The sequence below is a fragment of the Vanessa cardui genome, chromosome 5 (genome assembly GCF_905220365.1).
Source record: "Vanessa cardui chromosome 5, ilVanCard2.1, whole genome shotgun sequence".
In the NCBI taxonomy this organism is placed as follows: Eukaryota; Metazoa; Arthropoda; class Insecta; order Lepidoptera; family Nymphalidae; genus Vanessa; species Vanessa cardui.
Genome location: NC_061127.1, coordinates 13,564,612 through 13,582,856, shown reverse-complemented (window position 1 = coordinate 13,582,856; position 18,245 = coordinate 13,564,612). Strand labels below are relative to the sequence as shown.

General features: G+C 35.3%; 1 protein-coding gene across 1 annotated transcript in view; it reads right to left on the bottom strand.

Annotated features, from left to right (window-relative positions):
• Positions 1–1,039: 1,039 nt before the first annotated feature.
• Positions 1,040–18,245, bottom strand: part of LOC124529618 — a 33,564-nt gene continuing 16,358 nt past the window's right edge. The window contains exons 2-3 of the mRNA XM_047103426.1: positions 5,446–7,188; positions 1,040–3,020 (exon numbers count right to left, since the gene is read on the bottom strand). Of these exons, the coding sequence (XP_046959382.1) occupies positions 1,248–3,020; positions 5,446–7,188 (3,516 nt within the window). The 3' untranslated portion in view covers positions 1,040–1,247. The remainder of the gene's footprint in view (positions 3,021–5,445; positions 7,189–18,245) is intronic.

Below are 18,245 nucleotides of genomic sequence, written 5' to 3'. Positions count from 1 at the left end.
ATTTAAGGTACGACACGCTTAGTAAACGCGAGTGGCGCGTGGAACGCGATTTACTATACGCATAGTGAATCGCGTTTCATTTAACGACTTCGCTTAATAACGCATCAACTTTATTTTAATTAATATTAATTGCAAGTAAGAGGAAACAGACGTACGGTGATATGCGATGATACGAACTCTTGAGAATATTAAAAAAAAAGGTAAAGTAACAGCCTGTAAATTTCCCACAGCTGGGCAAAGGTCTCCTCTCCCATTAAGGAGAGGGTTTGGAACATATTCCAATTGGAACATTTTTACATATATGTAATACTTAAAGTTTTACAAGTCCTAATTTAGGATTTTTTGTTAATAATAGCAGGTTATTACTGAGATATAATTAATTGTTATTATTATTTTCCTGTATGAAAAAATATTCTGAATTAAATCTTCTTTATTGACCAAGCCCAACTCATTATTGGAACAGCGTTGTCGAATAAACTTTAAACCTTCTTAAAATTAAAAAAAAATCCCAGCTGTGGGATTTCAAACTGTTATTTTACTCAATAACTCTACTTTTTATCTTTCTAATAAACCACATTAATTTATATCTAAAAATAGTGATACGCCCGGCTTCGTACGGGTTTTATTTGTTGTATAGTACGCAATAATAATAATGACTTGAGGCTTAACTTCCACATTATTATACTACAATCAAAGTTTAAAAAAAAACAATAATTTATGTCATGTTATCGTCTGTAATAATAATAAATATATTATAAATGTTATTGAAGACACTTTATATTTATATCTCATTATTTGTAGTTATAAAAACGTTATCAATAGTTTTTTCTCATGTATAATAATGATATGATATTATTATATATGTTTTAATACGAAACAAGTACAAACGTAACACATTTGAAAATAAGTTGAAATATATGCTCATGTTTATATTGAAAATGCATTTCTATAACTAACAATTCATTGTTGGTTACTGGATTACGTTAAATTTACAAGTTAATTACCTTATAGGCTAAGGGTATCAATAAATAAATGTATGGAAATGATAAACAGTAGGTCTTTAATTAAAAAATTAAATAATCGTTTAACTGTTAATATCACATTTAACTTAATAGATAAATTACAATACTTTTATATTGAGTAATGTATAAAACATGTTTTCGCTTATAAACGTATACTACACTACACTGAAAAAGTTGCTATAACTAGTCTAAACATCACTTTTTAATATACATAATTATGACTTATTAAATTAAGCTAACAGAAGGATAAGGGTCAACTGGATTTTCAACAAGTGTCATATCCTTGCCGTATCTTTGCAACAACTCGAGAATCACTCCGTTTGTCCACCCAAAACCATCTTGCACTAAATACTCTCCCCCACTGCCCTCGTGACCTGGTATTTCTGCATTATATTTCTCAAACATTTTCTGCCATAAACTAAAACCTATGTAATTAGATCGAATCCATAACTGGGCTTGCTCTTTGGCTAATTGTTGAGCCTCTTCGTTACCGCTGGCCTCCAATCCACCGATTAATATACTCTGAAGAGGTGGCCAAGCATTCGGAAAGTCCCACTGTTCGCCAGAATTTTGTATTGATGCCGGTATACCACCAGGAAAGTCGAGCGCACCGGTCGATAGGAGATACTTCACTAACCGTGCAGCATATTTCGGTGCATTGTATTCCTCGACTGCCCCTGCCCACAATGGCGTTGCACAACTTGGATAGAAACGTTTCCTATGCGATTTAGCTTGAGCGTCATAATCATACCAAACACCGTCTACTGGATCCCACAAAACATTATCTATAGCATTTCTCCAATACTTTGCTAAGCTCCACCACTTTTGAGCCTCTCTTCGATCTTTTAGTGTATTTCGAAAATTACCAGCGAGTTCGAGGGCCCCGGCAAATATTGAATTTAAATCAACTGGTAAAATTCGAGTCGCATGTACGTCCGTTAGATTTCCAACAGCTTTGTTATCGTGTGTGACAAACCACCTCGAAGAAAAGTCCCAGCCGCTCTCTGCAGCGCTTTTTATTTCCGTGTAAAAATCTTGGCGTTCATCTTCATTTGGCAAAATTCGAGCATTTGAATAATCCTCAAAGTACGATTCTGGCCGTGGCCCAATTCCTTTCCTATCTGCCAAATATCTTAGTAACATATATTTGCTACCTTTTACTTCGACTGTTACCTTTTTTTTATTTAACCAATACTTTAATTCCTTCTCAACAGTTCCAATATGCTTTTCAAGCCATGAAATATCTCCGGTAGTTGCAAAATAGCTTGCTACCATGGCGGCCAATAAAGGCGGTTGACTCCTGCCTAAGTAATACGCGCGACTACCGTTGGGTACATAACCATATCTTTCAACTAAATATAATAAATTTTCTATCATACCTTTAGCAGTCTGAGTCATATTACTAATGAGAAGACCACGCACCATCCAAAAGGAATCCCAATAATATAATTCCTTGAACCTTCCACCTGGCACAATAAAACCATTTGGTACATAAATGAAACTGTATTGTTCTGGATGAGTTTGTACATCATCTTGTACCTTCCGTCCTAATTTTTCCCATATTGCTATAATGTTTTTAGCAAATGACCTCAATTTAGGATCAGCAATTTCTTGCAAAATCGGTGGATCGGGATCAAAATCTGGAGGTCTCCACTCTACAAGCTCGTTACCTTCTTCGAAATGCTTATCAATAAAGTTAACAAGTTGTTCACGCGTGGGATTTTGATTTGTTTCGCTCATCAGTTTCGCAAAATCTACTAAAGTTTCATTTTCAGAATGTTGTAACTTCAGATCAACAAAAGTTTTCGAGTCAGGAAAAATGCGTGCAAGTTGCACTCTTCGTAAGAGTTCTCCAGAACAATAAACAGATGAATTGCAAGTTGGAACTAAGGTGATAGCTTGCGCACAAGCACCCAACAATCCCAGTACCGGATAAAGCGGCACATAACGTCGAAGCCGTATCAGCATATTTAATTCAGTTAAAATTTTCTTCGCACTCTAGCCGGCGAGTGTGCGGACGCGTTCGATAAACATAACCTTTGTGTCGTAACGCAAGAACAAACCGATAGGGCGAACGTCCGCCTTGTGACTGCTATTAAACACATAATCCGAGCCATGACCGATGTATGTCAGCGAGTCTTGGTCAAATGCCCCATCGCAGCGGACGTAAGCGCTTTCACTGCAATCTAGCCAGCGTTAGATCAGCTGGAACACGAAAACACTGCGATTTTATAAGTTACGCTCCGCGTGCCGTTCACTAGACGCATCAGACGTAACTGTCAGTTTGACGTTATAATATTACGTGATAAATCTGTCTTATCATCGTTGGTCTTGTCTATTATTATTGCCTGTGAACGCATGCATGCGTACACGAGTAGCAGTCGTCATTGTTACGTCAGGTGCAACGTTAAATAACTCAATTTTAATGTAACAAGTTTATAATACATAACATTAATAGTATTTAATTACTTTATTATTTATTGTTTTTATTGCTGCAGATATTAATATTTATTATTGTCTTTGAGGTAATAAAATAAATCAGTATATAAAAAACAAACACTTACATTCATTGTATCAAACATTGCTTAGTAGCTTAAATACGTCGTTGCGCCTGTATGTTTCGTAAACTTTTGCTACTATGTAAAAAATTGCTAAGACAAATTGCGCTAACCTCTGTTTTAAATCGAATGAGGTTGTATTTGAGCTCCTTAGCCGCTCAGTATGCATCTGGTCCTAAGTTAGATTAATAAAACATTATATGATGCATGATGCATAATATTTGTTGTTTTTTTTGGGATCTATTCAGCTTTTTCATGTCAATATTTTAACTAAATAATTTTAAATTACCACTTGATAATTTAGTACTTTGCGGGCCTCAATACAATCTTTGATTTAGTGTTCTAACCGCCAATCGACCGGCTCGTCTCGACTCAAAAAATTAACATACAATATATTCTTATACAGCTTACTGTGTCGGAGTCTATTTAAATTTCAGTGTCCACTTATCAAGAAATGACTCATTTGCTCATTGTCCTTACAAAAGTATAGAAGTACATTTTCTTAGAGTTCTAGAATACTCACTTTTTGTGGCGACTTCGGTACAATAAAACTAATAATAATATAAGGTTTTGGTCTTATTTGGACCAAGAAGTTTACCGGGAATACAAAACCACTTGATAAAGTTTCATCACCAACAGATGGATGGAGTAGGAAAGCATAGAGGACAAACAATATGTATGTGCCTGTATGTACAAATGTTTTTTATTTATATAAAACATTTAACTTTACTAAATGTAAATAAAGCAAAAACTCTATCACGTGTTAAATTAATACATATAGAAGTTCTATAATTAATTGAATCGTTTAATTAGAATAGAACAAAAAAATCACGGTGTAAAGTAATTTCTCACGCTGCCCGATATAGATAAAAAAAAAACAATATAGCTAGTTAAGACACAGCCTTTTATTATTAAGTACATCATTTATATTTCTTTGTTCGTTATTAAGGTATCTAATGTGTTTATAATTGTGATAGTACATTTAAATATATGTATATGGTTACATTACAAAAATAAATCACTATTTTTTGTTGTATTTAAAACTTATTTCTCTTAAATATATGAAACTATTACACATATTCATTAATTGTTAATTAAAATTTATTATATTAAAGAACAATTTAACACGCTTATATAACGAATAACAAAATATAGTTAAACATAACACGTTGAACATGATCAAAAATTAAAAGTTTTAAAATAAGTTTGTATACATAAGAAAATAGTCATTTAATAATTATATTAATCATCATTTAAGACACATTAAAAAAAAACAATTATGTTTCTCAGGATAAATAATAATTGTTGACAAATTTAATTTGTTCAAATTACAGTATTTGTCTGTATTCAGGCTTGAAGAATAAATTGCTTATAAGCGCGAAGATGAAATATCTTATTTATGAAAAAAATATTTGATCAAAATCTTAACTATTATTCCTTATTAATATGCAGTAACAAAATTTGCTTACATATAGTAAATGCCTTTTAAACTAGGCGTATATTTTTAGTTTGTAATCACACGCAGGTCCTAACTGTCACATTGATTGTAACGAACAACAATACTTATTCATAAATAATTGTATATAGGAAAATATAGTTTTATAAATATATGTACATGATAGTGATATTTATATATTTATTATTATTTAATAGGAATAAAAACTAGTTTGTGCTTATTTGTAAATGGCACGCGACCGACGTATATTCAGTAGAAGTGGTTTTTATGCTTAGGTTTAAAGGTTTTCAAATCAGTTAAGACTGCCTTAATTTTTCGCTAGCATTGAATACTGTTAATTATTTATTTTATAAGGCATAATACTTTAATCCTTTTCTTCACTCTCCGAATCTATCTTTTTATCTTCAGCATTCTCAGATCCCGTATTCTCTGACGATGCAGTATTGGATGGAATTACAGTAAGTAAATCATCTGTTGAGTCGTGCAAGGTCATTTTATGACCATATTTCCCTAGGAACTCTAAAACTACACCATTAGACCAACCAAAACCGGTCTGGACTGTGTATTCTCCACCGCCGCCGACCCTTCCCGGTACTTCGGCATCGTATTTCTCGAACATTTGTTTATTAGCAGAAAATCCAGTGTGACACGCCCGAACCCAATTTTGGGCAATTTCAAAAGCCAATCGAACTGAATCTTTGGTGTTTAAAGCCTCTAAGGAATTTACTACAACACTAACTAGAGGAGGCCATGCATTAGGAAAGTCCCATTGTTCGCCACTTCTTATCAAGGAAGTGGGAATTCCGCCAGGGTAATTAAGGCCATTCGACTCTTTAAGCCATTCGAGAATTTTGGGGGCATTTTTTCTGATGAATCGTTGGTCAACAACGCCCATCCATAACGGTGCTACATTACTCGGATAAAAATACTTGCGGTGTTGTTTGTTTACTAAATCCCAATCGTACCAAATTCCATCATCATTATTCCATAACACTTCTTTAATTGTACTGCGCCATTGCTTAGCAAGGTACGCCCAGTGTGCGCTTTTACGACGATTCCGCAAGAGAGCTTGGAAATGGGCGACATCTTGGAGAGCATTAGCAAATATGGAATTCAAATCAACGGGAATGATTTCACTTGCACGAATAGTCGTCAAACTACCATTGTTGTTTCCTTCGTCGTTAATGAACCAACGCGTGGAAAAGTCCCAACCGCTCTCAGCAGCGCTTTTTATATCGGTGTAGAATTGACTTTGACGTTCTGGTGTTTCAAAAGTTTGGGCTTCAGTAAAATCTTCATAATATGACTCCGGGCGTGGACCCTCACTAGGTGCGTAATACCTTAGCAGTGTGTAGACTTTATCGTTCGCTTCGAATGTAATTAATTGCGTTTTCAGCCAATACTCTAGTTCTTCTTCGAGAGCATCAATATTTTCTTTAAGAAAATCAATATCTTTCGTTTCTCTAATGTAAAGAGACATCATTGCCGTCAATAATGGCGGCTGACTTCGTTCTTGATAGTACCATCGGCTACCATTAGGTATGTGTCCAATTGTCTTTAACAATTCGATGAGGTTACCTATAACTCCCTTGACTGTTTCTTTCATTCCGCTTGTGAGAAGGCCTTCAATAATCCAATATGTGTCCCAATAATAAAGTTCCTTAAATCTTCCTCCGGGTATAATAAAACCATGATCTACAGGAATAAGACTAAATCGGCCAGGATTATCGAGAACTTCAGCTTTTACTTTTCTGCCAAGAGTAGGCCAAATATCGTTGATGTCCTTTCCGAATTGCCTCAACTTCTCATCTTGAATAGTTGCAAGAAATGCTGGATCTGGCCTATAGTCAGGAGGAGTCCAATTCTCGAGCTCACTCGTCGTATCGAAATGTTCGTTTACAAAGGTTTTAATCTGTTCTTTAGTAGGATTGTTATTTGTTTCCGTGAGTAAGACATCGAAAGCGGCGAGTGTGCTATTTTCGTCATTTCTCATCTGAAGGTCGACGAACGTTTTTGAGTCGGGATAGATTTTTGACATTTGAACATAATGCAAGAGTTGGCTGTTGCAATACACTGGCTTACTGCACGACGGCGGTAAATCAGATGCGTGTGCCACAGACAAGGACAACACAGCTAGTAGAAACCGCTGCATCTGAAACAGGAAAAATATAAATGTTATATATTTTTATTGAATATATAATTTCTTTATGAAAGGTCGAGATCAGGAATATAAATTTGTTCAAAATTGTTCACCGAATTAATCATTCATGTTTCCATCGAAATGCATTTTTATTTATAAATTTATTATATAGTTCTCACAAGTGATTTATATTTACTAATAACAAAAATATACTTATATATAACACATACATTATAATAATGACTTCTGCCTTTAGAACTTCCTTAATTAGCAGTAACAAGGACTAGATGATCGGCCATACTAGCACACTCATGATTGAGTGTGCTAGTATGACTACAGACACAAGATACATAACAATTTAGTTCCTAAGGTGGCCATTGGTGATGTTACGAAAGTTTTATTTAATTAAGTTGAATAAACGATAACATTTGGTAGGATAATCATAATGGCACAATATACCGTCACTAAAGAGACTTAAACAAAAAAAAATCGTTTTGTTTCGTAATCGAACAAACATTCACTCACACGGACGGATATGTGTACCATATAGATAAATTAAAGTGAATTTATCTTCCTTAGTGTAAGCTACCTTAACTGATTTCGCGGTTGCATTACAAAGATTAATGTTTATCATTAACGTGATCTATAAGACTGCAGTCATATATTTATATGAATGACAGCTATGTAGCCCGGAAATATTATTAAAACAGAAATCTTCCGAATGTATCTTATATATTACAGATTTTTTGTAGTTAGGAAGGTGTCTACATTCCAAAAATCCATCATCTACATATATCTGTACAACACTATATGACTAATTTGTCTGTCTAGTCGTGAGTATTGTATGGATTACACTTCAACTGAAATCACTTTCAATATTTGATAATAATAATCATTTGACAATGTTGTTATTGGTTTTGATTAGGTAAATTTGTTTACAAGGCAACAAATGATTCAAGTATGGTATTGTTAACACTTTGAACATCACTGCAATTTAACATGATAAGACTCGGAACAAATAAACCAATTCAACTATTTCTCATTTGAACCAATCTTGAATTATAATGATTATTGTTCGTCATATATATCGTGTGTGTATTCCAGTGTAACTACAGGCACAAGGGACATAACATCTTAGTTCCCAAGGTTGGTGGCGCAGTGACGATGTAAGGGATAGTTAATATTTCTCACAGCGTCATTGTCTATGGGTGATGGTGACCACTTACCATCAGGTGGCCCATATGCTCGTCCGCCAACCTATACCATAAAAAAAAAAAAAAAAAAAAAAAAAAAAAAAAAAAAAAAAAAAATCGTCATGTCATGTACGTCTCACGACATATCCTTAAAGGAAAACCAGTCAAAATTACGTGCGTTCACTTCAGCAGCGCTTCCTGGAAAACTTTAGGAAATATATTTGTTATCGACTTCTTCAAGGACCGTGTTCTTATTTTGATAGAAAAAATTGTTTTCTTTTACTATTTTGCTCGTAATTGAAACTTTTTATTTCTCAGCAGTGATATATATGTTCATATACATATTTATTATTGAACGAAATATTATAATGTACGTTAACTTTACGAAATTTCAAGTTTTCTTTATTAAAGAATACTTCCACGGGATAATAATTAAGTACATTACTTATATATCACCTTTTCAATACATTTGAGGTTTGACAGAGATGCGCCAAAATATATTGAAATTATGTCCTTAGGGTAGGCGTTATCATGATCAATGCAATTAAATAATTAATATATTTCAATGACTATTTCTAAGATGATATCTATTCAATGGATATAATAGTAAATGCAAAAAATATTCTACACAAAAAGATCATATCTGTTAACATGAAGCTATCATAAAACGACACAACATATGAAAATTTATAAAATATAGTAACTATTTTTTAAATTTTGTAACATAATTTAGAAATAAAAGAGTATCAAATTAGTATATTTATCAATTTCGTAATCATATTTCAATTTGCATAAAATTGCTCTAACAGATTTTTTTACCTTGACCAAATTGCAATGTTTCTGTTGCAATCATCTTTTAAAATAACAACATCTATGATAGTCAAATATACATCCTTTTTTGGAATCATACCGAAATACAAATTAATTATTTACAAAAAAAGAAACAACAAATTTAGTGTGTATATACATTATTCGAAAAGTGTTTTACTTCTCTTTTACTCAATGTACCATCATTGTGCAAATTTGTCTGGGACGGTACAACCTGCTCACCAGATATTTTACTGCCAAACAACATTACTTAGCATTGTTGTTCCTGCTTAAAATATACAAGCGACATAACATCTCTCTAAGTAGTGCGCAAATGTACCTGGACGATAGTGACCATGCCATCAAGTGGACCTCGCCTACCTTTTACCATAAAAAAGGCTGTCACACTTTTAACATCATTTCACAAATCAAACAATCTGTTTTAGCGTTTTATCAAGCATTTTAACAACAATAAACAAATATGACATTATTGTGTTTACAAAAAGGGTTTGACTTTTTTTAGCAAACAATGAGAAATATAACCTTGTTCTTGGTTTTTTTATCAAATAATCTATTTGTGTGCCATTACCGCCGTAAGACGTGACACTTTTTTATTTAACATAGGAAGACAACACACGTTCTTATCTGTATTATGGCTTTTTTTTATATCTATGGCATTTTTTGATAGCTGTTATTGTGTACGGCACTCGCTTTAATATGAATACAATACGAGACAATTGATATAGTGGTTTTACAGTGATAGCTTCACTTAATATAGTTTAAAATGACTTGTAAAAGTCTACTTGAATAGAATAGGTATATTTCGATTTTGATTTATATGCCACATTGTCGTTACGTTATATATTATGCCTTAAAAATATATACATGTCGGAGGAACAGGATGCCAAACAGTTGGGATAGGGGATTGATCCGACATTTGTAAGACTGTGTGTGTGTGTAACAGAGATATTCACATTATAAAACGTACTTAATATGGCCTGATTACTGTATTAATTGATTCTATAATCGTACACCATAAAAATAAATGATTACAATAATTCATCTCGATTAAGAGCAAATGGGTTTGCAACGGCTCACGTTGCCATGACACTGACTACTCCATTCGGGGTGACTTTTAAGACTAAATCAGCCATCAAATGTTATTGCCATCTACTCAATTCATCAATTATCCAAATCAACACCCAAAGTAACCGCGCCCCGTTATACATGTATTATATACTTTTGTAAACTGTATTAGTCAATGTTTTCTCTTTTAAATGTTGAAAAAGAAAAAGAGTAACTACTGAGTTTCTTGTCGGTTCTTCTCGGTAGAATCTACTTTCCAAACTGGTGGTAGTTTCACTTAATTGTAAAATTACGATTCAAAAGTGCTTGTAAAAGCCTTTTTTTTACGCTGGAAAAACGCTTTACGCGCTTCCCCCACGAGATGGAAAGTGGGGGGGTGTGTGGGACTCCCCGGTTACCTGAACGCCTAGTGCGCCCAGGTCCACCGGGTTTACCCACTAAAAAACCAGCGGTACCCTCTCCGTCTTTCGGCGGGCGCCACGGGATCGCTTACGCATGCTACCGTGACGTGCTTGTAAAAGTCTAATTGAATAAAGTTTTTAATTTGTACTTTATTTAAATTTGTTGTTTTGTACTGTTTGTTTTCTTAGAAAAAAATAAGACCAGAAATAGTTCAAGCAACTCCGAAATATTACTTCGATTTTTTTTAATAAATTCCAATAATTATTTATCGACCCGACCTCGGCCTGACATCGATCGAAGAGTGTACTGCGTTTTATTTCTATCCTATGTTTAATTAAGATATTTTTTTGTTTTGGTTCATTTAATACCTATTATAAAAGATTAATAACACATAATGTGCTATCAGCTGTGTAAATATAATTATGATGTATAAGTTTTGCAAATGTTATAGAGTACGATATCAACACTATTTTTAATGTTTTAATTATTTCCAATTTTAAATATCCGGGTTTATTAGCGGGCTATATAAAGTCATAAAACGTGAACATAATAAGTTTAATATTCTCGTATTTGAAGTTTACTTATTTTATTTTCAATCAACACAGGCACACGCTATTGGCCCTCGCATCATAAAAACTTTATTGGTTTTAATAAAAGCATTTATTAAATTAACAGCCGTATAAGGACAATACTTTTACATTTATTCGAGTTTTGTGAAGTACTTGGGAACCTAATAGTGACTTCTGGTAGTGATATTTGGAATAGAAAACTCCTATGTAATGTGTTGCAAGGTTTTGAATAAATACATCAAACGAAACAGAGGGAGAAAGAGATAAAATGAACGGAAACGATCTAATGTTTCTACGAACATAAAATAATAATTATATGTTATCTATTTTGGCGAAAATATTGACACAGTTCAGACGACTAACCGTAGTCTCAGTGACACAGAAATGTACATTATAAGAACTACCAGCTTTCAAATTTTAGGCAAAGAATTTCTTTAAAAAATTACTTTTAGATACTCAACGTTGAAAAGAGCAACTATGCGAGTTTCTTACCGTTTCTTCTCGCTAGAAGCTGCTTTCCGAAACGGTGGTAGTATTTAACTATTTAAATTATTGACGATTCAAAAACGCTTCTTTGTGAAGTTTACTTGAATAAAACTGATTTGATTTGATAACAACATCAGACGAATAAGTATTTATTTTATTTCCAAACAATATTTGTTATTAATAAAATTAACGTGTTATTGATGCGATTACTTTTTAATAAATTGATTTAGAAACAGGAAGAAAACATGTATGTATGTAGTATATGACGTCATTATAGATATGGCTACTGGGATGGGACAGTGATAAAAATGTATGGCAAGCGCTATAATTAATAACAAATGAGAAACGAAGGACCAAACAAAAAAGTAAGAAAAGAACTACCAAATCTTTTAATTTCAAACAAAGTCATAAATATAACATTTACTTCTTACAGAGTTTTAATTTTAATTAAGGAAGTATTATTTTATTTCAAAGATTTATTGCGCAAATCTAATCGTCCAATACGTTACGAACTCGTGTTCAAGTGTATCAAAAAATAAAATAATTTAAAAAGATTTAAATAAAATCGAGTATATGCCTAATGATACACTAAATATAGTGTATCATTAGGCATATTATCTTATATAGTAGAGACTTTCCAGTTAAATAAGTATTATGCATTTAAGTACATTTTTTTTTTTTTAATTAAATGCATGAAATCCTGGATTCGGTCGGGATAATTAAAACTTTTTCTAACAATTTATTATGGGTTGGGATCTCGTACCCTCGTTCTCGTGCCCTCTTGAGTTTAACGTACCCCGTAGTAATCATTTATATTATTATAATTTGGAAAACACTTTTTTTTTTGATGAAACGCAAACGTAAATTCCAACATAAAATTCAAGAAATCATGATCAAAGGGCGGTAACCATTGAACATGATTTCTTGAACTTTATGGATTTCTTATTGAAATATATATATTTTTTCAACTAAAATTTATCATCTCTTAAAAATCTGTAATTATGAGTAGATTTCAATCAGGCCCATGTTAAAACTTTACGAAATTATTCATATTGATTTAAGTCTACTAAATAACTCTTTTATTATAAACGTTCACATGAGAATATTGCGCCTTTTTTTGCTTGCCAAAACTTGCATATTAAATATAAACTGTTTTCGTAAAACAAAACAAACTGAAAACTCGTCTAACGAATTTTGTTTCCAAAGGTGAAGGTCGCGATCGACCTCATACAAGATAAAGTTGGGTACAAAAAAGGAAATTAAGTAGTTTTCATTTTATATTCAATTTGCATATAATTAGAAACAAAAAAACCGGATTCTACATACTGAATAATTAAAATTAAAATAAATTATTCAAGATATAATGTTATGAATAAATTTTATTGATTATATTTTATTTATGAAGACAATAAAATGGTATTAATTAATAATAAATTTCGATTATAACAAGCATGCTTTGGACAGTTTAGTTTGTCCTGATTTTCATATTTACCACATTTAATTATGATAATATATGTCCGTGAGAAAGAGGCGTCTTCTGGCTAGCAGTTTTACGTTATCCATTACATATCACATACATACTCACGGGGTGTATTAGATTGTCAGCGTCAGCTACTGTTAGTCGACCTTTAACCTTAAAGGTACAGTTTCTGCAATTATAAAATCGTTGATGGTCCAAAAACCTCTCACCAGTGGCTCCTAGCAGCTGTCAGCACACAGCGGCCACACCCTGGGAACCGCGTCGACTCGCGGGCTAAACCTGGTTGAGGGGGACTCGAGCACTGACATTTTCCGTAATTGTGATGGCTTATGTCAGTGTTTCGAGTTTAACACGGCAACTCCCCGTGCAAGTGCTGTTTGTCTTGGCACATATGCAGTCCACTTTCAGTGGCGAGACAACCAGGCAATGTTGAAGGCCTGAAGGTGGCGATAGGAGTGATGTATCGTTGCCAGAGACTGCATCTTCCTCTCCTCCGATCGTAGCGGTTATCCACTCCATTGGACCAAGGGGAGGTAGACGAGAGGGTGCATCTGTGTATTGCGCGTCCACTTATGCACCTAAATATATCCTGCGTACTTGACTTGGCTTTTGATTAACGGTACTCTCGAACTAGAAGTCCTGTGGCGATAGGTAGAGGTAGAGAAGGCCGGTCTTGATGTATACCGTTCTTTGTCTAATACCTGCACATAGGCGGCTTAGGGAGAGTGGTCGCTCCTGTACTGCGATGGGATGACAGTGCGGTTCGGCAGCACCCTTTGCGACAAAGCAGCTCTATTTAGAGAGGCACTGCTTTCCTCGCCCAGCCGAGGAGGGGGCTAGAAAAGGTGCCCCAAACAAATGCTCATCCCAATTTAATGGGAGGTAGTAACCACGGCTACCTGGACATCCCACACATGCGTGGTCACACCACAAAGAAGCGGAAAGCTAAAATAATCCAACGGACTATGACTTTTGGCGCATGGAACGTCCGAACTCTTTTAGATCGACCCAACAACCTTTGCCCTGAACGAAAAACCGCCATCGTAGCGCGAGAGCTTGGACGGTACAATGTCGATATAGCTGCTCTTAGCGAAACTCATCTAGCTGATGAGGGAGAACTCGTCGAGCGCGGTGGTGGTTACACGTTCTTTTGGAAAGGTACACCAGCTTCTGAACCAAGACGATCAGGAGTAGGCTTTGCAATTAAAACCACACTAGCCTCTAAATTGGTAGAATATCCTGTTGGTATTTCAGATCGTGTAATGTTCTTGCGCCTTCACCTTGAAAACGACAAGCATTTGAATATTATTAGTGTATACTCACCTACGCTTGATAAAAGCGACGACGTGAAAGACCATTTTTACGAAGAACTTTCACAAACGTTGTCCAGAATTCGTAGCTGTGAGAAAATACTTTTACTCGGCGACTTTAATGCTCGTGTTGGACGCGACTTTGAAGCTTGGCCTGGTGTATTGGGGCGTCATGGTATTGGAAATATGAACAGCAATGGCCAGTTACTTTTAACCCTCTGTTCACAATTTCATCTGGCTATTACCAATACCATGTTTAGACTACCTGCTAAATACAAAACCACCTGGATGCATCAAAGGTCTAAGCACTGGCATCTTATTGACTATGCCCTCGTTAGACAGCAGGACATCTCCGATGTCACTATTACACGGGTTATGCGTGGCGCAAACTGTTGGTCAGATCACCGACTCGTGATAACCAAAATGCGTTTGCGTCTATGGCCTCGCCGAAGACCCTGTAAGATCAGGCAGTTTAGCCTCGACCTAAAAAAGCTGGAGTCAGGCGAAACTGTTGATAAGTACAGGGAAGCTATCAACAGTTTAACAACAACTATTGACCCTGCTGCTGACAACACTACCGAAGCTTGGAATAATCTATCTGCTAACATCCTCAGAGCTGCCAAAGAAATTCTTGATATTAAACCTCGCTCAAGTGCAGACTGGTTTGACGATAATGAAAAGTTGTTATCAGATGCTTTGGCAAAACATCGCCAATTTCTTCGTGGAATGGATGAAGCTCAGCTGAATCTGAATATTTCTGATAGAATAAGACAGAGTACATTTGAACTTAGGAAAATTACCCGTACAGCAAAGGATGCATGGTGGCAGAACAAAATCGAGTACATCCAATGGCTTGCAGACACCAAACAATTAGGTGAATTCTTTGGTGAGATTAGGAAACTCGTCGGAAACTCACATAAAGTAAGTGTGCCCATCAAATCCACTAATGGCACTCTCCTGGTCTCCAAGGAAGATGTTCTGAATCGTTGGTCGGAGCACTTTAATAACTTACTCAATGTTGATCGGCTGGCTGATTTTGAATATTTGAGAACACTCCCTGAATTACCCAAAAGAGAAGATTTAGTTCAACCTCCTTCACTCCAGGAAGTTATTGAAGCCATCAAGGCTCAAAAGAACAAAAAGTCTGTTGGTGTAGATAATATTCCTGGAGAATTACTGAAGTATGGAGGAGATGCGCTACACCATAAGATCTGGTTGTTCTTTCAAAAGATGTGGGAGGAGGAAGAAATTCCCTCTGATTTTGGTGTCTCGCTCATTTGTGCCATATATAAAAACAAAGGTAGTCGCTCAGAGTGTAACTCGTACAGAGGTATCTCATTGCTCTCCACCGCTGGAAAAGCGTTTGCTAGGGTACTCTTAAACCGCCTAATGGATCTCTCAGAAAGGTTATTACCTGAAACACAATTTGGTTTTAGACCAAACAGAGGCACCTGTGAAGCTATTTTCTCGTTAAGGCAATTGCAGGAAAAAAGCAGAGAGCAGTACCAACCTCTATTCCTTTGTTTCATAGATCTAGAGAAGGCTTTTGACAGTGTGCCTCGTGAGGCGTTATGGATTGTTCTATCGAAATTGGGGTGTCCTGACAAATTTATACGTCTGATAAAGCTTCTTCATGAGAATATGACGTGTAGAGTGCTTGTGAACGGTGCGCAGTCAGAGCAGTTTCCCGTCACCTGTGGTGTAAAACAGGGCTGCGTATTGGCACCGACACTTTTTGCTCTGTATTTCTCAGTCGTTGTGAAGGAAAGTTTAAAAAATAACACAGAAGGTATTCGAATACGGTATCGTACGGATGGTGGCATATTTAACCTTGCTAGGCTTAAATCTCACACAAAGGTATCATACGATCTTATTACCGAACTCATGTATGCCGACGATCTGTGCTTTGTTGCGGATACTTCTGAAGGACTACAAGCGCTTATCACGAGACTTAATACCACATGTGTTAGATTTGGTTTAAAAATTAGCATCGCAAAAACCGAAGTGATTGCTATGGGTGCCGGAAATCAGGCTCCACTGAATCTACACATTAACGGAAATAACTTGAAGCAAGTAGATAAATTCCGTTATCTTGGTAGCAGCATAACAGCCAAAGGCGACCTTGATTCGGAAATCAATAGTAGACTTGGTTCTGCAATGGCTGCTTTTGGTAATCTCCAAGTCCGGGTGTTCAGATCCCATAATATCAAATTAAGTACCAAAATACAGGTGTATATGGCGATCATACTGCCCATCATCTTGTACTCATCTGAGACGTGGTGTCTACATCGTAGCCAAATACGCATGCTTGACAGATTCCATCTAAGATGCCTCCGAGAAATTTTAAACATTAAATGGTCGGATCGGATTCGCAATACCGATGTTCTTCGTCGAGCTAATGTTTACGGCATTGAGGCATATTTGATGCGGCGTCAGTTGCGTTGGTGCGGGCACCTTGCGAGAATGTCAGACGAGCGAAAGGCGAAGCGCATCTTCTTTTCTGAATTAGAGTTCGGTAAACGAAAACGCGGGGGGCAGTACCTACGCTTTAAAGATGTTCAGAAAAGACACATGAAGAGCTGCGACATTGAGGCCTCTCGCTGGGAATCTCTCACTGAAAACAGATCTGAGTGGAGACGGCATGTACATGAAAAAGTACATGCCTATGAAGATAACAGGAAAATAGAACTAGACCTCAAACGCGACAAAATAAAAGCACGTCCACCTGCTAATATAACATACAATTATGTAAATGGTACACTCACTTGCGACACATGTGGCCGCACGTTTAGTGCAAAGATTGGGTATGTTAGTCATGTGAGGTCGCATCGCAGGCTTTAAATATTACCTACTAATTACAAATTCAAGAAAGCTAAGTCACTGTAGCCGAAAACGGCTAGGTATATATTTTTACATACATACTCTCTTATTTCGCTAAACGGACTAGGAAATAGAGCAAGTGATGGTAAGAAGCCTCCATTGACATTAGTGCTGTAATAACTATTTCTAACATCGTCAATGCTCCACAATATTTGTCTGTTGACAAACACACACTACAGACAAACAGTAATTATCAATGATATTTAGCAGTCGAGTAAGCCATGACCATATGAGACCAACGATATAAAAATAAGAATCACAACATAAATCAATTAAGTGATAAATAAAATAATTTTAACAAAATAATCCAATCGCTAATGTACGGATTCATCTATAAGAAGTACTTGACCTTTTAAGAATGTCACCTTATTCTAAATGCCTACGTTCTCTCGTAATATATTATATACTACCTGTCGACATCTAATACCAGGTTTACATAGCAGACTTCCGCTGCTCCTCGCACTGCCGTATTTACTCCCCGAAAATACTTTATTTGCGATTTACACGGCCGAGTATTTACCTAAGGTTTACTTCCTCGCTCGATGAGGAAAGCTGAATGTAAACGTGGTATAAAACTAATAATAGTTCTGCTAACATCGCATATGAAAACATGTTTAGGATATTAATATCGACGACCAGAAATAAAATGTTGCCATGTATTGATAAATGGTTTTTGTAAACCTTATTTTTATGTTTAATATTACTGTTGTAATGTTTATTTCTTTTTGAAGTAAATTGTAAAGACTATTTTATATCTTAAGGTCCAATGAATTGTAAATACCTACTAATATTTTGTTGTACCGTATCAAAATATTATAATTAATTAAAATAGGCTTTTATTAGCAAATTTGAATAC